The 23,567-nt window shown below is 55.0% G+C and overlaps 1 protein-coding gene across 3 annotated transcripts in view; it reads left to right on the top strand.

The window, feature by feature from the left end:
- MYOM3 (myomesin 3) overlaps nucleotides 1-23,567 on the top strand; it is a 45,998-nt gene that overhangs the window by 10,160 nt on the left and 12,271 nt on the right. For 2 of the 3 annotated variants that reach the window (XM_059136852.1, XM_059136853.1), the window contains 17 exons: nucleotides 1,692-1,780; nucleotides 3,740-3,784; nucleotides 4,244-4,384; nucleotides 5,433-5,594; nucleotides 6,356-6,497; nucleotides 7,367-7,566; nucleotides 8,323-8,376; nucleotides 8,764-8,891; nucleotides 11,491-11,674; nucleotides 13,021-13,195; nucleotides 15,971-16,092; nucleotides 16,467-16,654; nucleotides 16,902-17,028; nucleotides 18,030-18,208; nucleotides 20,798-20,912; nucleotides 21,860-22,016; nucleotides 22,695-22,804. In XM_059136852.1, the coding sequence (XP_058992835.1) occupies nucleotides 1,692-1,780; nucleotides 3,740-3,784; nucleotides 4,244-4,384; nucleotides 5,433-5,594; nucleotides 6,356-6,497; nucleotides 7,367-7,566; nucleotides 8,323-8,376; nucleotides 8,764-8,891; nucleotides 11,491-11,674; nucleotides 13,021-13,195; nucleotides 15,971-16,092; nucleotides 16,467-16,654; nucleotides 16,902-17,028; nucleotides 18,030-18,208; nucleotides 20,798-20,912; nucleotides 21,860-22,016; nucleotides 22,695-22,804 (2,318 nt within the window). The remainder of the gene's footprint in view (nucleotides 1-1,691; nucleotides 1,781-3,739; nucleotides 3,785-4,243; nucleotides 4,385-5,432; nucleotides 5,595-6,355; nucleotides 6,498-7,366; nucleotides 7,567-8,322; nucleotides 8,377-8,763; nucleotides 8,892-11,490; nucleotides 11,675-13,020; nucleotides 13,196-15,970; nucleotides 16,093-16,466; nucleotides 16,655-16,901; nucleotides 17,029-18,029; nucleotides 18,209-20,797; nucleotides 20,913-21,859; nucleotides 22,017-22,694; nucleotides 22,805-23,567) is intronic. The other variant, XM_059136854.1, reaches the window with a different exon arrangement.

Raw genomic sequence — 23,567 nt, 5'->3', positions numbered from 1 at the left:
GGCCTCCTCTTGCCTCCAGAGAGTCAGGTTAAGTAGGTCTTATTCTGGAATGGGGCCTGGAAATCAGTATTTAACAGATATTCTTATGTCATTCCAATGCCCTGGAATACACGAGAAGAAATTCAGAGCCAGAGGCCAGCTGGATAGACTGAAGGCTGAGCTGGGAATGCTGCGGGTGCTCCCTGCCGGGGAGAGAAAACAGACACACACACACACACAGAGGCATAGGAGCAAGGAGAGGCAGCTGGAGGGGAGACAGCTGGATGGGCCTGTCAGGAGATAGTGACTCTTAAGCATGGTTTTGAAGGGAGAAGGAGTGGGGCTTCTGGGTGGCTCCGGCAGTTGAGCTCGATATTGGCTCAGGTCTTAATCTCAGGGTCATGAGTTCAAGCCCCACATTGGGTGCAGAGCCTACTTTAAAAAAAAAAAAAATGAAGGCAGAAGCAGCACGCATGGAGTGCAGGCCCTAGGGGCTGTGAGCACAGTGATCCCCAGAGCACACATTAGGGCTCCCATGAGACACCACGTGCTGACTTCCTGCCAGTGCCAAGCCCTGTATAAGGGGACACACACACACACACACACACACACACATATACAATTAATGCTGCTCATCACCATTCCCGCAGGGAAGCCTTGACCGTGGTGCAGTAAAGGACACCCAGGCTCCAAAAGATGTAGGGTTCTGCATGGCTTGTATAAGGCAGGACCTGAGTTTGAGGCCGTTCCCTCCCGCTGGGTTCCTTCCAATACACCAATCCCTTCCTCTCAACCAACTTGGGCTTCAGAGCCACAAATCTGGACAGGACATCGATCCTACCCTCCAGAAGCAAAGTGGGGAGACATGGACATAAGTATCTGACCACAGGAGACCACAGAGGGTGGGGGCCGTGGGCTGGGCAATCAGGGAAGGCATGCAGGGTCAAGGTTGCCTGGAGAGGCAGGTGGGCCCAGTCCTTGAAGCAGGACAGATTCCCACCCCAAGCAGTCGAGTTAAGAGTGGGGATTCGAAGGAACCTCTCTGCTTGCTGATGGAGCCAGATGGCCACAACCCAATGACTCTCTGTGTCCCCAGTGTAGCCCTGGAATGGACCCGGCACAAGCTCTGGGAATGAGATGGGGTTGGCCTGACTAGTGATGAGACCAAGGACTGAGACTGAGCACACCTGGGCATCTGGCCCAGTTCTGACACAGACTGGCAGGGGTGCCCCGCTCCTGCTCTAAGTCTGTGCCCTGCTCCTGCTCCTGGACTCTGATTGGGAGGTGTTGACAGGGCAGGAGGCTATGCCTGGGAGCGAACTTGTCACCTTAATGCTGGGTTGAATTCTGGGTGCTGTGTGACTCTGGGCAAGTCACTTAACCTGTCTGATCCTACCAACTCTGGAATGACGATCATATTTTCACAGTTCTTTCACCTGAGTTGGGTTAGGCTGGTATTGTGTCCCTAGTTCTTCAGAGAAGGACATTGAGGTCCAGCAAAGGGCAGTGGCACACAGCAAAGGCACACAGTGCCTGTGTGTCCAAAGGCACACAGCATTTCAGAGCTGGGGCCTGAACCAGAGCCTAAAGTCCCCACCCCCACCCCCTGCCAAGCCTTCATGTGAATGCCTGCCTCTCCCACCCACACGTGGGGACTTGAGTTTCCCATGGAGCCCAGCAGTCTCGGGGGGCCCTTCCTCTCTCCTTTTCAGATGCACCGTGGAGGACGCAGCCACATACACGGTGAAGGTGAAGAATGCCTATGGCCAGGCCTCCTCCTTTGCCAAAGTCCTTGTCCGAAGTAAGCACTCCCATTCCCACCAGTCAGGCTAGCCCGCAGCACCCCCAGGGTGAGCAGAGGAGGACGTGAATCTGCGCTTAGACTGGAGAACGGCCCCTTGATGCAGGGGTATTAGGCCTGGGAGGGCCCTTGATGCAGGGCTATTGGACCTGGGACCAAGTGACCAAGACAGCCATAGAGACTCACTTCCCTGGAGCCTGCGGAACAAGGGAGAGTCCCTGAGATTGCACAACCTATACAACTATCTCCAAAAGCCGTGTTCACTTCATTGGGCTGGGCTGGGGGTCAGGACCCAGCTTATGGCCCCCAGGAGGGTGGCCTGGTCCTGCCAGCCCTCCTGAGGGGGTCCGTAGGGAGAAAGGCTGAGCCTTCCCAACTCCTCCCCTGGACCTGACTTCCCCAGTTGGGTTCTGGTGCATATTTCCCAGTGGAGCAGCTCCCCGACTGGTGGGGTTCTCCCAGGGGCATCTGAGAGGCACAAGGCCGGGGAGACACTCGGGAGTCAGCCAGGCCCATGTCCGCATTCTGGCTCTGCCGCTGACCGGCTGTGTGAGCCTAGGGTACCTCGCTTCACTTCTCTGAGCTTCCTTGTCTGTAAAGGGGGTCTCCCCCCATTGCGCTCAGGTGCTCAGGTGAATTAAAAGAGATGGTAGAGGTAAAGCATGGCCTGTAGTGGGTTTGGGGAAGCCGTAATTCTCTCTTCCCCGCACCATGAGGAGGGCGGAGCACAGCCAGCAGGCCATGTCTCTGGGCCCAGGAAACTGCTGCCTTGTCCTCAGGGCCCCTGAGAGAGAGGTTGCACACACACACACACACACGTGCGCGCACGCACACACACTTACACACACTCTCTGGGCAGCAGACAGGCTGGCATCCAGCCCCCTCCCTGCCTCTCATCAGACCTTGTCCTTCACAGTCCTCTCCCTCCCAACTGCCCTGTTCCCCAAATAGCTCTTGGAAGGCAGCTGTCCCCTCCGCCAGTCCAGCTCTCTCTGGCATTTGGGCTGCCCTTATAGGCTAGATTCAAGCCCAAGGTCAAGGATCAGGGCCCTGCCTCCCTCTGTCCACCCATCCTTCCCATCCCTTCTTCCAGACCCCTGCCCCTCTCTCCATCAAGGCTAGCAACTCTGGGATCCACCCTCAGACTCCAACCAGCCTCCTCCTAAGGGGATCCACTCACAGCCATTACCATCACTCCCCTGCTCTCATCTCCATAGCAACTGGTAAAAGGCCCCGGGTTGGGAAGCAGGAGGTCTGGGTTCTAATCCTGAGTCTTTCACTGACTTTGTGTGACTCTGGGCAGCCTCCCAGACCCCTCCAGGCATCACTCAGGAAGGGCCTTACCAGGGACCAGTCCCAACATGGGTTCAGGCTGCTGGGGTACTAGCTGGGGGATTATGCCTCAGTTTCTTCATCCGTACAAGAGGATGAAATGGCACTAACAGACAAGGCACTGTGAGGATAATATGTGAATTAATATGTCCCATGTGAACAAGAGCTATTATTAGGCTCTGTGGTCTTTGTCAACATCGCTCTGGATATCACCCATAAGCCCCCAGATGGCCCTAGTCTTAGCGCCGCCCTTCCCCTGCTCTCTGTCCCCACCAGAAATCCCATGCTGACCAGAGTTGGCCTCTATGCAGACTGCATGATCCTGACAGTGGGTCTGGGCAGAGGATGGAAATCGCCATTTATTGAGCACTAACTGTGTGCCCGGTTCTGGCTGAGGGTTTCGTTCATGTGAACTCACTTATTCAGAACCCCACCATCAGGAGCAAGGAGCCACTGCCCCCAAGTTACCGAGAAAGGAGAGGCCCAGAGGGGTGAAGGAACTTCCAGCGGCCAGAGGGAGACTCACCAATAGACCAGGATGGAAACCCACAGCCAAACCCTTGCCTCTAATCTAATAGGGATATGAGGTCTGAACTTTCTCAAACTCCATTTGCTTTGGATTTTCAGCTTACGTGGGGAAGGATGCTGGCTTCGATTCGGAGATCTTTAAAAGTAAGGAGGCTCAGGGAGCCACGGCCTTCGGGGAAGAGGGTGTCTGGGCTCCTTGTCATACCTTCTTCCATAACCCCCTTCAGAATATTAACCAACCATTGTCCACAGAGACATGTCATTGCCTATGAGCTGTTCACACTTGCCCACTGGCTTCTGGGGCTCCCCGGGCACCCCAGAGTGGCCCCCAACTGCCGAGCTATCCAGGAGCCAAAACTGAGTGAGAAAGGCAAAGCCAAATAGACAAAAGGGCATGGCCTTTGGATAGCGGCTCTTCTGGCTCATCTGATCCCACCTAAATAAATCTCGGCCCCACCTCCACCCACTCCCAGGACAGGGCCCCTCCTTCCTGGCTAAGAGCACCCCAGAAACTATGCATCCTGACTCAGAGGAGTGGAAATGTCCCAGGCTAGGCTAGGTGGCCTCTGAAGACTGCTGCCCTAACGTCTGTTCCCACCCCAGGACTGATGTTGGTCCCCAACGTGGAATTCACGTCAGTGCTGAAGCCAGTCTTCGCGCGAGAGAAGGAGCCCTTCTCCCTGTCCTGCTTATTCTCTGAAGATGTGTTGGATGCTGAGCAGAACATCCAGTGGCGCCAAGATGGTGAGCCCCGCCCCCCACTCCGTCCTGGTCCTCAGCCTTCAGGGGCAGAGATGGAAGCCAGAGAGGGACCACGCTGCTCTTCATCTGGGAGGCAAGGGGAGGCCAAGGCGCAGTCACAGCCACTGCCCACTGATAGCCAGGGAGGGGAAGGATGTCTGACCCTCCTTCCTCACCTGTGACCAGGCTTGCAGCCAAAGGACAAGGAGCACAGTGGCCGACAAACACCCCTAGGGAGACCGCACCTGCTGGGGGCTGGGGGCAGGGGGTGGGAGGCGGGGGAGGCAGAAGAGTGGGAAAGCCACAGCAAGCCCTGAGAGACATTTGTGATAAGGCTGAGATGTCTTCCCAAACGTGTAGACCTTCCAGAATGGAGGTCCTGGCAGGAGAGGGGAACACAGAGCAGGACGGCCCCACAATGTGGCCTCGGTGTGGCCTCAGGGCAGGACCCACTTCCTGAGCCCCGGAGGCCCCGTCCCTCTCACTAAGGTTACACTGCTGAGTCCCCACTCTTCTCCCCACACCCCTCGAGAGGCCCTCTACCTTCCGCACGGATGCCCCAACTCCCTCAGTGAGCCCCCAACCCCTTTCCCGAGCCTCCATGCCTTCAGCAAGCCCCCACTCCCTTCACTGAGCTTACAACCCCCACCCACTGAGCCCCCAACACCCACAGTGATCCCCCCAACCCCCATGCAGAGACGCTGACCCTCACAAAAGGGCCCATCTCTCATTTCCACTTTGTCACCTCCAACTCCTCCCTGGGCCTTTGACCACTTCTCTAAATGCTCACTCCCATGTTGAGCCACCATCCCCCCCCCCCCCCGACCTGGCCCCACTCCCCAAACCTTCAGCAGAGGAGAGTTCGGGGCCACGTTGGCAGAGCCCTGGAGATCACCAACCCCTCCCCAACTCCCCAGCTAAGCCTCAGGCTATAGCCCCACCACCCACACCACCCACACCAGCCATACCAGCCACACTGCTGCCTCAACTCAGACCATCTAAGGGTGCCCAGGGGAAGCCAGGGCCCATATTGGACCCCTCCTCTCCTCAGGGAGACTACTGAGATCCTCAGGACGCCGGCAGATCCTCTATGAAGACCGCCAGGCATCCCTGAAGGTGTCCTGTGCCTATAAGGAGGATGAGGGGCTCTACACAGTCCAGGTGCCTTCCCCCTTGGGGCTCCAGGAACAGAGCACTTACGTGTTTGTGAGAGGTGAGTGGGGGCTTGGAGGGTAAAAGGTGTAGCTGGAGCCCAGCAACCAGATGGGCTGTGGCACCTACGGCAAGTTTCCCTGCCCTCTCGGGGCCTCAGTTTCCCTGTTATAAATAGGGGTGTTGAGTGAGAGTCTCCAAGAATCCCTTTGGCATCCTATGACCCTCCAAAAAGATACAGCTTGAGTCTCAGACCTAATGGGAGGTGTGGAGGGAGCACTGAGCATGGGCTGGGATGATTCCAGTACCTGGTAAGTTCTGCCTCTTGGTCTTTAAACTGATTCAGGTTCAAATCCTGACTTTGCCACTTCATTAGCTGGTGACCTTGAGCAAGTCACTTTTCCTCTGAGACTCTGTTTTCCCAACCACAAAATGGAGGGATGCTACAGGGCTCAGTTTCAATACACTGATCATTCAGGGGCATAGAGTGCAATGGGCCCCTAATGACTGGTACTCCCACAGCCTCCCAGATGCTGTTGTTAAAAAGGAGGGCTGGGCAGGGAGCCTGCTTCCCCCTCTCTCTCTCTGCCTGCCTCTCTGCCTATTTGTGATCTCTGTCTGTCAAGTAAACAAATAAAATCTTAAAAAAGAAAAAAAAGGAAGCTATTGTTCAGGTCCTTGAGGACCATAAGATCACAAGTGAGCCCTGGAGGGTTCCCCTGAAGTGGTTGCTGGGAGGGAGTGGGACGGTCCGTGGCCAAAGAGACACCAAGTGAGGAACCTTCCTCTTCCCCTCCTCCCACCCCCTACTCGGGGTCTCAGATGCAGCAGCCGAGAAGCCAGGGGCCCCGGGTTCCCCTCTGAATGTCCGATGCCTGAATGTGAACAGAGACTGCCTCATTCTGACTTGGACCCCACCCAGCGACACCCGGGGCCACCCCATCACCAGCTACTCCATCGAGCTGTGAGTCAGCCTCTTGAGGGGCAGAGCCTCCTGGGGGAGACCTCGTGAGAGTAAGAGCGGGGGCCACAGGATAGAGGGAGCCCCATGCCTAGCCTCAGAACCGGGCGGGAAGGAGACCAGGTCATATGATATAGGGGCAAGAGAAAGGTATCCGTACCTCCAAATCTGTCACCTCCGGTACCTGGAATTCCACCACTGGAGTCAGCCGTGTGGACCCTGGGAGGGGCAAACATGACGTGCTTGGAAGTGAGCCTGAGTAGGTATGTTGGCTCCCTTCCTCTCTGAGTGACAGAGAGAGACAGGACAGCACTGACCCGGAGGGGAGGGGAGGGCCCGGAACATCCCACCCCCTGCACAAGCTGCCAGGTCCTGGCCCTAGTCTGAGGTGACAGATGCCCTGCCTCACAGCAGGTACTGAAGCTGCGTGCCTAACCTCATGGAGTCCTTGCGATCCTGTCCAGGGCAGCAGGGGACTCTGTGGTGCCCCATTCTACAGATGAGGAAACTGAGGCACATGAGGTGATGACTTTGCCCAAAGTCACATTGCTTTTCAGTGGTAGGGCCAGGATTCTGACCCCACGAGCCCACTGTCCCATCCAGCTGGCAGTGCGTGCCGGCGTACCAAGTGAGGACAGTGGTACCCGGATGGCACAGAGAGCCCAAAGTTGGAGGGTCCATCTGGACCGCACGCCAAGTTAGGGAGTGGGCGGCCCTTGGGTAAAATCCGAGTTCTATCATTCACGAGGTTTTGAGAGGAGAGCAGGACTCGAACTGGTAGCCTGGGGTGAAGGAATGGCCTTGGTAGGGGCTCAGACCCGGCAGGTGTGAGTCGGGGGCAGGGCCTGAAAGCTGGGGCCTCTCTCCTGCAGGTGCCAGGGCGAGTCTGCGCAGTGGGTTCCCTGGCACGAGGCCCCTGGCGGGACCTGTCGGTGCCCCATCCAAGGCCTTCTGGAAGGCCAGAGCTATCGGTTCCGGGTGCGAGCTGTCAGCAGAGCAGGCAGCAGCCTCCCCTCCAAGGCATCAGAACTGGTTGTCATGCGCGACCATGATGAAGACCAGAGAAAGACAGGTGGGTGCAGAGGCCCTGAGGAACATTCTAGAGCATCCATCAGGGCACTCTGAGGACCGCTGCATGCAGGACACAGGTAGCACAGACCCCATACCAAGCCTTATTCCAAGGGGTTGGGGGAGACAAGGCACAGCCCTCGGGAACTGCTAGTCTGATGAGGGAGACACAGTCTCAGGCACTCCTAGGTTGTGGGAGGAAGCACAGTGCTGTCCTTAGGAACCCCTAGCCTGAGGGGGAAGGGACAACTAGTCTAACGGAAGAAACACAAATCTGTCCACAGGAGATGCTAATCTGAGGGGGGAACCACAGCACCTTCTTCAGATACCCTAAAGGAGAAAAACAGCCCTGCCTCAGGAGCCCTGAGCTGGGAGAGATATGGGGGTGGTGGTGCAGGCACCACCCTTTCAGCCTTGAGGGGTCACCCTGACTTGGGTTTGCCTCCCAGCTCCGCCTTACCCTAGCTAGCCAACCCCAGGCCCATCACTTCTCCTCTGTCCCCATTTGTTGCAAGGAGACAGGGCATCTCTCAGGGTCTAGAACAGCAGTGTTCCACTTTGGACCCTGGAGAAATGCAGGCTCAGAGAGCACCTGCCTGAGGTCACACAATGAGGGGCCCAAAGGCCAGGACTGGGAAGAGGGTGAGGAATCAGCACCCCGAGTGGACAGGTCCTGCTCTGACCCTCCCTGACCCGGCCCCACCCCCACACACCCTGCACCCCCTGCTTCTCCCCCAACGTTCTCTGTTCTCCACCCTAGAGATCTCCTTTGACCTGGGAAACAAGATCACAATCAACACAGATGATTTTGAAGGTATGTGTGAACCTCCTGATACTCTGCCTCGAGCTGTGAGTCAGCCTCCTTTGTTTCTGGAAACTCGGGAAACAAAGTGGCCGAGAGGCGGAAGGTGTCTGTGTGCCGGCTATGGGGAGGCGAGGGCCGGTGAGGTCCATCTGGAGGAGGCCAGGGTCCTCAGGTGACCTCGGCCCGTCTTGCCTCGGCCCCTTGTGGAGGAGGTGGCATATTGGGGAAAGTCCTGGGGAGGACATCGGGAGACGAGGCTTGTGGCCCTGGCTCTGCCTGGCCCTGCTAGATGACGAGGAGCAAGTTCCTGCCCCTCTCTGGGCCCAGTTCCTCGTCTATGAAATGAGGGGTCTCTGAGGGCCCACCCCATCTCCTCCTCGATGACTCTGATTCCAGACTTTGTGACCATCCCCTTGCCCCCCACCAACGTCCACGCCAGTGAGATCCGTGAAGCCTACGTGGTTCTGAGCTGGGAAGAGCCAAGGCCTCGGGGCAGAGCTCCCCTGACATACACTCTGGAGAAGGTACAGAGACCCCATGGGCCCCAGCCCCAGGCTGGGCTGAAAAGCAGACACCGCTGGCGCATGGGAGGCATCGGGGGCATGGGCAGGGGGACAGCTGGAGAGACGGCAGACGGTGTCCCTGGGTGGCTTTCAGAGACTAGAGGAGAATCTGTACCTGGAAGGTACCTGCCCCTCCATGGGGGCAGACCTTCCAAAGTGACCTGAGCCCCGTGTGGCCAGTGACTGGCAACAGCTCCTGAGGCTGTTCGTGGAAATGCCCAGAATTAAGACATACAAATGATGGTGACAACAGTACAATCCACCATTTCCTGGGTACCTCCCCACCCCCGGGTCTGGCTGGCATGAGGCCACACATCGGGTCCAGCAGGAATTCCTGGCCAAGGCCATGTTGGGAGGGTACCCACGAGCCAGGGTCAGAGTGGGCAGCCCTCCCATAGCAGGGGGTTGGGGGCGGGCTCCCTGGAGGCAGTTCCCACCCACATGGGGCAGGGGCAGGTGTCTGGGACTGTGGGCCGCTCGTGCATGTAGGGCGGATCTCATAGCGGAGCTGAGGCAGCTGGCAGGGTGAAAAACAGCGTGGTGTTAAGATCAACTCAAATCCTGGCTTCTGCTGTGCAAGCCAGGTTCCTGAGCTCCCTGAGCCTCAGTTTCCTCCGGCGGCAAAAGGAGAATGAAATAAGACGCCACACGCAGCCGGGCCAGCAGCTCCAGGCCTGAAAACATGCCCCGAGGACACATTGTTGGCCCTAACCCCCCTAGAGGAAGAGACGAGGTTTGCTTCTCATTACTCACCGTGCCCAGCACAGGACCTGGCACACAGCAGGTGGACAGTACAGAGTTAGTGAAAGTCCCAGGGAGGAGTCTCCACCTCCGGTTGTTCATCCGGGCCTCTCTTGGCACACTCAGGGCGGGGGAGGGGGGAGGGAGGGGAGGGAGTTCAAATCTGTGTGACCTTGGGCCAGTTATGGAGTCTCCCTGTGCCTCAGTTTCCTCTTCTGTAAAAGAGAGATAATAACCATACACACCTCATAGAGCCAATACAAGGACCAAGTAAGGCACCTATGGACTTAGAATAGAGAACACACATAGAGGCACACAGGAGGTGCTCAGCAATGTTTGCTGGTTTTATTGTGGGATTTTGTGTGTGTGTGTGTGTGTGTGTGTGTGTGTGTGTGTGGCCAAGCTGATTTCTGGACTCCTGGCAGGTGGGTAGGCCTTGGGAGGGGAAAGCATGGCAGGTAGGGAGGTAGGGTGCACGGCGGGGTCAGCGAATTCCCCCAGTGCTTCTGGATCTTTCCTGGCACCTGCACTGCCCTCAGCTTGTCACCCTCTATCTGCCCAGAGATGCAGGATTTGTGGCTACCTTTTGGGCCCCTTATGCTGGGGAGAGTGAACAGGTTTGGGGACACCCACAGCTGGGCTTAAATACCGAATACACCAGTTATTAGATGCATGACTTTCAGCCAAGGGACTTAAACTCCCTGAGCACAAGTTTTCTCACTGGTGGGGAAATTAATACCCCCCTTCAAGGTTATCATGAAAACTCATTCCTTTTCTCATTTATGGGTCCCGCCAAACATAGACTGAGCACCTCCCATGTGCCAGGACTCTTCCCGGCCCTGCGGACATGGCAGTGGATAAAACAGGCAAACCCCTGCCTCATGGAGCTGAGCTTCGAGTCAGGGGTGTGAGGACTGACGGTAAAGGAAATAAATCAGGAAGATCCTTAGCACATTAGCTAGTGGTAGGCATAAAGGCAAAAGACTAAAAGGGGGGAAGGGGTCTGAAGTGTTGAGGGAAGGGGTGGCTGACATTTTAGATTAGAGGCTGGGAGTTCTCCCTGAGAAGGTGAGTTTTGAATAAAAACCTAAAGGAAAGGAGGAGCCCACCAGAGATTTCTGCAGGGAAGAACATCCCCGACAAAAGGGGTAAGCAAGTGCAAAGGCCCAGAGGCAGGAGTTGGGCCTGGTGCCATCGGGAATAGCAGGGAGGCATGGGGCAAAGGGGGAGTGAATGTGACCAGACAGGTAGCAAGGGTCAGGCCACAGAGAAGCTTTGGCTCTAAGGGAGATGGTGGTTGTGGGCAGCCGGGGACAGGGATCTGACTTGTGTAGTGAAGGGATCTTCATCATTTGGAGAAAAGAGTGATGTAGCTCCGGTAAAAGATGATGGTGGCTTGGATCAAAGTTGTAGCAAGGGCATCAGGGTGGTAAGCCAGGGTGGGATTCTGGATGAATTCTGAAGATGGGGTCAAATGGATTTGTTGATGGAGCCTATTTGGGGTGGGAGGGACAAAGGGAAGGACTCCAGGATACCTTCAAGGATTTTTTTGGCCTGAGCCACTTAACCTTAACTGGTTAAGGTCCCATTAACCAAATGTGGGTGATTTGGGGAGAAGATCCAGAGTGGAGTTCCGGACACGGCGGATGTGAGATGCTCAGTAGGCACCGGGCAGAGATGTGGAGGAGGCAGAAGGGTCCAGAGCTCGGTGTTCAGAGGCAGCCAGGGCCGGGGGTCAGAAGTGAATGAGAGCCCCCAGCACAGAGCCCAGTGCCAGGCAGCTGCTTCACCAATGTGCCTTTCTCTTCCTTTGTCACAGTCAGTCATAGGTAGTGGCACCTGGGAGGCCATCCATACAGACACTCCTGTGAAATCCCCAAGGTTCGCCCTTTTGGATCTGGAGAAAGGGAAGTCGTATGTCTTCAAAGTGCGAGCCATAAACCAGTATGGCATGAGCGATCCCTCGGAGCCCAGTGAGCCCATCGCCTTGAGGGGGAAGCCAGGTACTGATGTGATGCCGGAGATGGGGGCTAGGCCAGGCCAGGCCAGGCTGTCAGCCTCCAGGGCCAGGGCGCCATCGCCCGCAGGGACAAAACCATGCTCATTTCCCTGTCCCTGACCCCTTCTAAATGGCAAAGCAACATGATCTCAGGCCTGTCAAGTTTCAGAACACCAGGAATCGCATCTCTCTGGGTAGGGAGCTCGTGAGAGTTCGGGGATTTTTTTCCAGCTCAATAATTCATATGTTGCAGAATCCAGCTGGTCCAGTGCAGGGGCCAAGTGTGAGCAGGGGTGTCCCTCATGTCTAACGCTGTCCCACCCAAGCTCTAGCTCCCCAGGCCGGACGCCTCTCAGCAGCCACACTGTGTGGACCTGGGCGAGTCATTGCCTACTCGCAAACCTTGCTGTCCTCGGCTGTCAAATGTGCTGTTCCCAAGGCCTGGTTATGGCTCCCACCTCCATCCCTGAGTCTCCCAGGTGCAGCTCCGTCCTGGTCCCCACTCCGAGGCCCCTCCCTCTCCTGAGGCCTCCGGATTCTGGGGCTCTTTGAGTTTTGATAAGATCAGATCAGAAGGTTCCCTGCAGCTGTCACGACTGAGACTGGCCCTTTAAGGAGCCCAGCTGCAGCACTACCAAGCCCAGGGGAGCCTGGGCCTAGATTTGCTCTGTTCCAATAATATAGGAAATATATGTGTGTGCGCACGTATATACATATGTATTATATGTGTATTTGTGTATGTGTGTGTGTATATACATATGCATATATACGTTCATAGCAAATACGAACGGGTTGGTGAGCAAGTGATGTTTTCCTTTGATTCTGGCCCAGTTAACATTTAGCCACAATTCGGGGTCTGACCTATGAGCGGTTTATGACTGAATGTGTGATCACAGTCTCTGAAGCACAAAGAAGTTTTAGGGCAAAGTTCTCGTACACGTCAGTAAAAGAAAGAAGAGAAGAAGGGGGGGAGGGGAGGGGAGGGAAGAAAAAATAAAAAGCGTTTACTTGTATGAGAAAAGTAAGATTATTATACAAAAATGGGAAAACACAAAAAAAAGCAAAAAAGAGTGGCCGGGGAGGAGAAAGGGACAGAGACTGAAGATGAATGAATGGAGGCTTTCGTGAGGAAGCAGAGATATTTGGAGGTGAGAGGGGAGAGGACTTGTGACTAACAGGGCCCGGATAGGGCACCCCCCCCTCGAGGCTCCTGGGTCATGCCTGCCCCACCCCGTCCCCGCCCCCTGGATTGCAGGGGTTGGGGGGGTTCTCCCAGCCTTTCCCCACTCCCCCCTCCTCCCCAGTTTGTTAGGCCAGCATCCTCACACAGCCCACGTTTCTGTTTTTTAGCTACTCTCCCTCCTCCAGCTCAAGTTCAAGCGTTCCGAGACACGCAGACATCTGTATCCCTGACCTGGGAGCCCTTGAAAGACGCCCCAGAGCTCCTGGGTTATTACATCTATTCCCGGGAGGCGGGATCATCTGAGTGGCAAACTGTGAACAACAAGCCCATCCAGGGCCGCAAGTGAGTTTGCCCCACCCCTCCCGTAGGGACTGCCCACACCTGCCGTTCCTAGTGTGCTGCTGGGCACTGTTCTTTCTTCTTCTCAGACGGAGGCGCTTAAGTAACTTGCCCAGACTCCCTTAGCTAGTCATGGAGACACTGGGACTTGGCCAGGACGACCTTGTCTTTGGCACACACTGGCTGAGGGCATCCTGTCTCTAGAGGAGATGGACTGAGTCTCGTCCGTCCTGGAGCTTAGAGACAGAGAGAGGCAGAGGATGCGGCCACAGGCTCTGCCTGCACCCCTCCCTTGCCTGGGGCTCTTGCACTGACACTTGCCTCCCCAAGCCTGGGGGAGACATAGAGCCCCCGCTCTATGGAGCCACCACACTCTCCTCCCCGCTGAAGCTCCCGCCTCACAAGCCCCTGGTCCTTGCAGGCAGTGAACCGTGAGGCTTCTGGGCTCACGTTTTGAGGCTCTGTGGGGTCAAGGGCTTGGGTGGCGAGGGCTCTCCCCACCTTTCCATCAGCCGGCTGGCTGAGCCCGGAGCACAGTCACCTGGGTCCCCCTTGGCCAGGAGCCTCTTGACCATCTGACCCAGAAAAAGGGACAGGACCATGAACCCCACAAGTTGTTGGTGTCTCATGGTCATCTGTGAGGGGTCACTCACAACTTGTTATTGCTAAAGATCCCAAGTTGGAGAATCATCAAAGTTTTTACAGATTCGGATAGATTTGACCAGGTTGTCAATAGAACATCTCCCCCCGGCTTGCATTTGGTGTGCTTCCATGAGGGAGTCACTGGAAGGGAGTGGCCTGTCTGGGACACTTATCACACACGGTGTGGGGGGAGGGGGCACGGGGTCCTCTGGAATGTCTAGAGAACTCGTGTGTGCATGCCATCGGTGACACGTGTCATGGCTGGAAAGAGGCATCCACCACCGCCGGGGAGTGCTGCCTGTGTGAAGGCATCAAGGGAGCCCCGTAGGGCTGTGGGGGTCCGGTTCCCTGCCCTATGGCCGGCCCCACAGCACCAGGCTTTCACTGGAGGTGCTCAGACAGCATCCGAACGTCTGAATGGATGAGTAACAGACGGGCAGCTCTGCGCTCTGATTCAGGAGGCCTGGGCTGTCCCGACTCTGTTCCTAACGGGCTGTGTACTCTCGGCTCGCCTCTTTCCTTCTGGGGGAGGCCCTCCCTCCCCACCTGTAAAATGAAGAAATGGGACAGTTTGATCCCTCGAGATTCCCCCCCCCAACATTCCAACATTCATCTTCATCCTCATGTCCAAAACAGGGGTGTTATGACGAAGGCCCGAGTTTCCGTAGATGACAGGGGGCGCCGTGGCTAGATGTGTGCATGTGTGCTGTCATCGTCACCTTCTGGCCCCACAGGGGCCAGTCTCTAGGGAGTCACCCCTGGCCTCACCCGTTCAGGTCCTCCCTGAGCCTTGTCCCCTTGGTGCTCCGTCTGTCTTACTGAGGCATGTTCCCCATTGGAGTGCGTGTCCCCGAGCAGGGAACTGGTTTCTCTGTCAGCCATCAGCACTTGATTTCGGTCCTCGGGTCTCGTCAGGGATGCCTGGCTGGGAGAAGCTCCCTGTAGGGCCAGATTTGCTGCAGGACGCTGTTGGTAAGGGAAAAGAGAGAAAGGGGTCTGTCATTTGGGTTTCATCAAGAAGGGACAGGATGGGGATATTTTTCTTTAAACCAGAACGTATCTGGATGTAGGTCTCTGGTTGACAGTTCTCCTTGGGGGCCTTGGAAAGGACACCAGGCTGTAGAATCACAGCACTCGGAATAAGGGACACTGTCGTGTTTCAGGGACGAAGCCCAAGTCCTGGAGATGCACCAGGTGGCACAGGTCTGGGGTTGGCTCCCTGGGCCATGACTGTGTGAGTTCAAGGTGGAGAACATGATGGTCTGATTTACAGATATTACGAAATAATGACCACCAGAGGCTTAGTCAACGTCGGTCATCTCATATAGATACAATAAAAAGAAAAGAAAGAAAGAGGGACATACAGGTGGCTCAGTTGGTTAAGTGTCTGCCTCCCGCTCAGGTTGTGATCCCAGGGTCCTGGGATCAATTCCTGCCTCGGGCTCCCTGCTCAGTGGGGAGCTTGCTTCTCCCTCTGCCCCTCACCCCACTTGTATTTTTTCTCTTGTTCACTCTCTCTCAAATTAGATTTTTAAAAATGATTTTAGTTATTTATATGCCAGAGAGAGCAAGTGCACAAGCAGGGGGAGCAGCAGTGGGAGAGGGAGAAGCAGGCTCCCCGCTGAGCAGGGAGCCTGATGCGGGCCTCTTTCCCAGGACCCTGGGATCATGACCTGAGCCGAAGGCAGATGCTTAACCAACTGAGCCACCCAAGGGTCCCTCTTTCAAATTAATAAATAAAATCTCTCCTTTTTTTTTTTTTTAAAGAAAGAGATGATTTCTCCTTGTAATGAAGACTTTTAGGATCTACTCTCTAACAGCTTTCTCGTATATCACACAATGGGGTTAACTATGGTTGCTGTGGTGTGTATGACACCTCGAGTACTGATTTCTCTTAGAGCTGGAAATTTGTACCTTTTGATTACCTTCCTCCAGCCTTTCAAATCTTAAGAACATCACTCTCTAGAGTGCGGACACCACTGTGAGGGCAAGGGCCAATATCTTTAGGTAAGAGCTAGTCGCAAACCCTTAAATCCCACTGCTAGGGGCCACTTATCCCACAAGTTGTTCTAGAAAGTTCAGGGATGTCTGCAACCTGTTTGGCCTTCCCTGAAAGCTCGCCCATGTCTCTTCCAGGTTTACAGTTCCCGGGCTAAGGACGGGGAAGGAGTACGAGTTTTGCATCAGATCAGTCAGCGAGGCTGGGGTAGGCGAGAGCTCACCCGCCACTGACCCCATCAGGGTCAAGCAGGCTCTGGGTAAGTCCGAAGGGCAGGTGCAGCCTACAAGTCTCTTGGGGGCAGCCCTGGGCTGGGCAGAGAGCAGGGGCTTATAGATCACATCTTGGAGGGTGTAACCCAGAGACCAAAGGACCGTATGTCTTCTGAGGGGATCTAGAGTAGATCCTGACCTCCCCCTTTCCTTTGGGAAGAAAGAACAATGGCCTGAGATCATAGGACGATATCTGACCAGCTCTGGACCCAGGTGTCCTGTAGGGAGCAGAGTCAAGGTTACCAGCAAATGCCCCTGGCAAAGCCAGTGCCCACCTGAGCAAAGTGGGCTCCCTGGGGACCCCCTGCCCCATCCGGCCACCCCCAGGAAGCAGCAGTCCTCACCTACTTCCTCCCCACAGCCACACCATCTGCACCATATGATTTCGTGCTCCTGAACTGTGGGAAGAATGATATGGTCATTGGGTGGAAGCCCCCCAAACGTTGTGGAGGTGGCAAGATCCTGGGCTACTTCCTGGACCAGCATGACTCAGAGGAGCTGGACTGGCACCCAGTCAACCAGCAGCCCATCCCCACCCGGGTCTGCAAGGTAAGCCTGGAATGGGGCCACTGGCCTGGGCAGGTGGAGACCAGAGGTCACTATTGGAGGTCCTAAAGCCAAGAGAGGCCTCAGGTTCCCTGAGCCTGATAATCTGGCTAATTCTCAAGTGCAAAGTCACATAACTGATCTCGTTTAAGGCCCCCTGAACCTCCTGCTCTGATGTCTCCCCTGCCACCGTACCTCTTTGCCCTTTGGTCCCAGCCCTGGTTTTCACCATCTGTCTCTGTTCTTCAAGGTCAGTAACCTTCGTGAAGGCCACTTCTATGAGTTCCGTGCCCGGGCAGCAAACTGGGCAGGGGTTGGCGAGCTGTCGGCACCCAGTAGCCTGTTTGAGTGCAAAGAGTGGACGATGCCCCAACCAGGTGAGAGGTCCAAAGATGCCGAAGTCCAGGACCTGCCCCCGCCCCACCCTCCACCCCAAGTCCAACCAGTGAGATGAGCACCATTGAGCTTTCTGTTGGTCCCAGACTTCAGACCACTGGCCCTTTCCACCAAGAGACCCCATAACCTCTGACACAGACAGCCTTAACCGCGCCTTAGAGGACCCGTGACCTTGGCCATCTACTGGCTCTGTATCCTCACCAATAATTATCCCCTAGCTCAACATGCCATCAGAGCTCTTGCTCTGGCCACAGACCAATGTCAAACCCCAAGGGCACACCGCTAGGGTGACCCTCACCCTGCACACCACTCCCACAACCCCATTAGCTTTTCCCCAAATGAGCCCTTACCTCCTCCCTAGGAAGGAAGGATCACAACCTTCCATCATTCTGTTCAGCTCGGTGCTGGTTTTTGCAAATGAAGGGCAGATCATTAGTATGTGGGATGCCGGAGACAATAATTATGAACAATTGATACTTGTTGGGTACTTACCATGTACCACAGATTCCACAAGTTTTGCCATCAATGCTCATAACAGCACTGGATTTTAAGAACTATTATTATCCCTACTTTGCAGATGAGGAGACAGGAACATAGGGGCCGAATAACTTGCCCAGCGTCCCCATAGCCTGAGAAGGTGGAGCTGGGGCACGAACCCCGGAGAGGTCACATCTTTGCCCTACACTGATCACTGAGAAAGCAAAGGTGTTAGAAGGATTATGGCCCCCTGGGATAGGGAAGATCAAGGATACTTTAGAAAAAGTGAGGCTGAGCCTGTTTTGAAGAGTTAACCCTGTCTCAGGCCCAGATTAAGACCAAGCTTTGTCATGAAACCAAGACCTGCCAGGTCCCTGCCGTGCCCAGAACAGGCACTTCCCGGCCCGGCTGTAACTGACAGACTGACAAGGGTTGGAGACTGACCACCCAGCTCGCTGCCCACCTCTCTGGCTGGCCCACTCCTCCTCTGCCCCATCTCCCACAGGCCCCCCGTATGATGTGCAGGCGTTCAAGGTGCGGGCCACCTCCCTGATGCTAAAGTGGGAGCCCCCACTATACACCGGGGCTGGGCCGGTCACGGGCTACAGCATCAGTGTCCAAGAGGAAGGCTCTGAAGAATGGAAGCCGGTCACCCCAGACCTCATCTCTGGCACCCATCTGAGGGTGAGTCCCTGCCCCTTCACCCCCTAAACTCCACCCTGAGCCTTCCCTGCCACTGGACATGGCAGGATCAGAGTGAGATCACCCTCAGAGATCACTGCCCTCACTTAATGTCAGCGGAGGACCAGGGTCACACAGTAAGTTGACAGTCGGGCTGGCTGGATGGCTGCTTGTCTTAACCTGCTCCAGGCTGGGCAGACTCCTCCCTAAACTCCCATCAACCAGGTAGGTCAGCACTGGACATGCATCTCCCTTGAGCAAGGAATTCTGCTTCTGGGATTAGACTGTAGGGAAAGAATTAAGCAAATGGGCAAAGATCTAAGGGCAAAGATACTCACTGCAGTATTATTTATCAAGGTAAAAGTTGGAAACAATTTAAATGTCCATCTGTAGGGGCTTCGCTTAAATAAATCAGTGTATCCTTCAGACGGAATCCTGTGCTCAGTAGTATCAAGACTATGGTATTTTAAGGACAATGGGTTGGTCCTGCAGGTATGTTTTGACATGAAAATATATCCATCATAGGTGGCTAAGAAAAAAATCAGAATACAAGTAGGCTACTCACGTTAGAAAACATACTACATCTATATTTCATACATTAACAAACATCTATGCAGATAGCTATTTCTTAATTTACATGAGAAACTCTCAACTCTTGGGATAAATAAGAAATTTAGCAGAGTCATCGGTGTTATTCACCTGCGATGGTCGATGGTCGCTTTAACTTCTACTAACTCCCAGAAATTGCCCATGCCAGAAAACAAAGTAAGTGTCGATCGCAGTGTTCCTAGAGGACCCAAATAACTTTAGACCATCAGTGAGAATCCCGACTTCCGGGTTCGGGGTTGGGGGAGGGGGTGGGGACGCCGCCCCGCCCACGCACCCACCCCCTCCACCCCATCTGCAGCACACCCAGAGCCCAGCTCTGCAGCCAGCCTGACTCACGGCCCCCCTGTGTTTGAGGAACAGGGGCGACAGTTCTGTGATGTGGACTGGATTTTGTTTTCTGGAGCTCTAGGGAAAGGAGAAATGTCTTCTCCAGCTCACTTCGATGAGGTGTTTTTCCAGCGAGCCGGAGGGTGAGGGGTTTTCAAGACCACACTAACAAACAGTGTGCACTCCACGCTTCTCACGGCTTATGTGCATTTCAATGTCTAAACGGATCTTTACAAAATTGTTATTTCTGGCCATCTCTGGGGAAGGGGACTGCCAGGGAGGCAATAACCCTTCTTTTTATGTTGTTTATTGCTTTAATATTTTCCCAACAATTGTGTGTGTCTTTTATACTGGGGGGGGGTGGAAATCTTTCATTTCAAAAAAATAACAGTAAACCCACCTAAAACAGAAGCAGGGAAAACAAGCCTTAGCCAGGGGGATGCTCTGAGACTCTGTGGTTTCTGCCCCATGGGGCCAGGCTCCCTGTGGTTAAATCAGCCAGCCCCGGGGCAGCTGGTCCGAGAGAGCCCTGTGAGATGGATGGTCCCTCTGCCTCCCACATCGGTTAGCCCAGGCCAGGGCTGGGTGAGCCTTGGTTACTTGGCCCATTTCTGCAGTGCGGGTCGTTGACCGGCATTCACTCGGTCATGTAGTAAATGCTTCTTGACACCAACTGAGCGCCTGGCCTGGAACCAGGTCTTAGACAGAAAGAGTTAAATAAGTCTTGGTCTTTAGGGTAACAGGCAATTATCAGACTGTGCACTGTACCACTGAGGGGGTCCAGCGGGATTCTGGGAGTTCCATGGAGGAAGATAAGATGCCCTTCCTGGAATCCTCGGATCTGCCTGAGCTGAGCAGGCCAAGACAAGATGGCGTTGGCTAGACCGAGAAAGAAGGGAGGGCATTCCAGGGAGAGGGCTCGGCCAGGGCAAAGGCAGGGAGCTACGAAAGGGGAAACAGGAGATGAACACGGGCACCTGGAGGGAGCCATGGAGTAAAGGGGACCCCCAGAGAGGAAGGACGCAGGAGGCTAAGGCCTGATTAGGAAGACTTCAGGGACTAAACTGCAAAATCTGAACTTTACCCTGAAGGCCACTGAGAGGTTTCAACACAGACCGGCGTCTTAGAAAAATTGGCAGAAGGAAAGGCTGACTGGGAAGAAGGGCCTAGAGTCAGGGACAGCATTTAGGAAACTGCTGGACTAATCAGGTGAGGAGAAATGAAGCCTCGATCGGGGCCATGGCTGGGCCATGGAGAGAAGTCACGTTCAAGACATGTTAGGAAAATAAAATGTGAACTCACTGATTAGATGTATAGGGCTCCAGAAAAAGATGCCAGAGATGGTCCCCCGGCTTCTCTCTGGGGTGATGGATGGAGGAGAGTTGGGGCGCAGGAAGGGGGAGAGTCTCCTTGTGGAGAGGCAGGTGGTGAGTTGAGCGGGCAGAATTCCAGGGCCCACGGGGGTGGGAGGCAATCCCCATGCAGGGACCCACTACGGACTGGGACCTGGGTCCAGGGAGTGCACGCCGGGGCAGCCTGCACCCTGCTGAGTCCCAGGAGGGAAGGGCTCCCTTCAGCCCATGGCCAAGGCTGAAGAAAGGTCTGGTCTTCTTTGTCCTCTGTGCTCACGCTTGCCCACCCCTCCACCTCCCCCAGATCTCTGACTTGCAGCCGGGGAAGAGTTACGTGTTCCAAGTTCAGGCCGTGAATTCGGCAGGTCTGGGACAACCATCCATGCCCACCGACCCCATACGTCTGGAAGACAAGCCAGGTAGGAACGGGCAGAGGTGCTAGCCCCATATGGCCGGGCTGTGCCACCTAGGATGGGTGGAGGTCAGAGGAGGGTCGGGAGGAGCACAAGGATCTATAGCAGGAGGGGACCCCGTCCCGCTACCCCCTGCCACATGTCACCCAGCTCTGACTTTCCTTCCTGCCTGTTTCTGCCCCATGCCCCACTCCCATTTCTTTCTCTGGGATCCCAAGATATGAGCACTTCTTTCTCCTTTCTTTCATACGCTGTATTCATAAATTCACACAGCTCTTCCTCAATGTTTAAAATAATACCCAGCTGCATTCCAGATGCCCCATGAGGCTTTGTCTCTCTTGCAGTCACAACTCCTGAGGTCCTCTCCTACCACACACACCAGGTGCTAAGGCAGATCCTCACACGGCCCTGGCCCTCCCCACAAGCCCCTGCGTGAGGGATCATCGCCCTGACCTTAGAACTGATTTTTTTGTAGCTCTGAATTTGAGTGATCTAGTCACACAGCTGGTCCATGACAGAATCACTCAACTCTGCAAACTATAAAGCACATTCTCTTTCCATTCTTTTACTTATTCACTCATTCAACCAATCTTGGGGGACATCCACATTGTATTGGGGACACAGCAGTGACGAGAAAGCAAGGGGCCTGCTCAAGCTTGGGGGAGAGGCAGGATGGACAGGAAGCAGAGAAATAATGACGTGAAAGTGATGATCTAAGAGGCTAGTAAGTGCTAAAAAGGAAATGAACAGGGTGGTGTGGCGGGGTGTGGCTTACTTTAGCCAGAGCAATCAGGGAGGGCATCCCTGAGGAGGATCACAAGGCCTTGGAGACCATGGCAAGGGGACAGGCATTAGTATTTTATTCAAGCGCCATGGGCAGCCATGGAAGGTGTATGACCTGGTTTGTCACTTCTAAATATCTCCTGGCCCCCACCCTTGAATCCTGCCCTCAGATGCCCCAGAGATCAAGGTTGGTGTGGATGAAGAAGGCCTTATCTACTTGGCTTTTGAAGCTCCCGAGGCCCCTGACTCAGCAGAGTTTCAGTGGTCCAAGGACTACAAGGGCCCACCAGACCCCCAGAGGGTCAAGATCGAGGAGAAGGCTAACAAGTAAGTGAGGGGAGAGAGGGTGGTCTAACTGGTCCGCAGGTGAGTCTGCAGAAGCTCATGGGTGAGACCACCTGGCAGGACTCACAGATAACGCACCTGCCAGGGGCTGCCCAGTCCCTCACCAAGGATGCCACGTACCACCTGAGGGAACAAGGAGGGGACAGTGAATTTAAAGGCAGAAAGAACAACATTCACTAGCGATTCTCCTTCTGCAAGGAATGCTGTGTGCCTTTGCACCTGTGTTTCTAGGGAAACTCAAAGCCCTTGGTTTCTAGCCTGGGCACTTGCAAATGGTGACTTGCTCCTGAAAGTTGTCTAGGCCCAGCACTCTCATCTGTAGAAGAAGGGGCCTGGGACCAGAGGTCAGCTGCCCCATGTCTCACTCCCCCAACCTCAGCAGCTCTGGCTTCAGCCCTGTCCAGACAATGACTGGAGTCCTGGGGGTTTAGGGGGAGAGACTGGGCAGTGCAGCCAGTAAGAAGAGAGCCTGGTCCACAGGGCCACTGAAGGAGCCAAGCCAGAGCTGCCCTAGGTAGGGCTCCCCATGGGGATGCAAGGAGGCAACCATCCCTGCTGCCTAGCATGGCCGGATCTGTGGCTGGGGTGCAGGGTCCCCGGCTCCCAGGCCTCCAGTGCACAAGGTGCCTCACTGAGGCTCTACTCTCCTCTGTCTGCCAGATCCAAGGTCATCCTGAAAGACCCTGGCCTTGAGGACTTGGGCACCTACTCTGTCATGGTCACCGATGCTGATGAAGACATCTCGGCCAGCCACACACTGACAGAGGAAGGTAATGCCTCCATTCTACTACCCCTCCCCAGAGAGGCTTTGATTGAGAGTCCCAGATGCAAATGGCCCCAGAGCCCGGGGAGAAGCAACAAAAATTAATAAAGCAATGATTTCCAGAGAAGTAGGCCCTCACCCACCCGTTCAGCCAGCCAGGCAGTTACCCAGGATTCATTGAGCACTACCCTAAGCCAGATACTGTCCTAGGCACTGGGCAGTACACCGGGGGCGGGGGGTGGGGGGGCAACAGTCAAAAGTCCCTGCTTGGTGGAGTTCACGTCCTTCAGGTCTCTCCTTCCTTTTTCTACTTCCGATAAAAGCAAGGGTACCAGGATCCTTTCCCCTTCTCTTGGAGCCCGAGAAGTACAACAGTGCAGTATCAGGATAAATTGCAGATGGTAGCTGGTCTGTGCAGCGAGGATGACAACGGGGAGCGGTGTGGACTGTGGCAAACCAGAGAGTAGATGCTGCAACCCAAGGGTCATCCACGTTTGATGATTTAAGCAGAACCGAAACCAATGCTGAGCACTGATGAGACTCATGCTCTGCTGTCTCCAGAGTCACTGGGGGACCGCCCAGGGCCTTCCCTGCTGATTGCTTAGGGGACCCTCTGACTCTGTGAAGCAGCAGAAGCCAGATAGGCTCAGGGTCCAATTCCAGTTCCATCGTTCTCTGGCTTTCTTATCCTGAGCAAGTCACGTCACCTCTCTGGACATCAGTTTGCTCATCTGTAAGCAGATGTTTGTTACTCAAACACAATGTTCTAG

Source organism: Mustela lutreola, chromosome 10, assembly GCF_030435805.1.
Source record: "Mustela lutreola isolate mMusLut2 chromosome 10, mMusLut2.pri, whole genome shotgun sequence".
Lineage (NCBI taxonomy): Eukaryota > Metazoa > Chordata > Mammalia > Carnivora > Mustelidae > Mustela > Mustela lutreola.
This window is presented reverse-complemented; position numbering and strand designations above follow the sequence as displayed.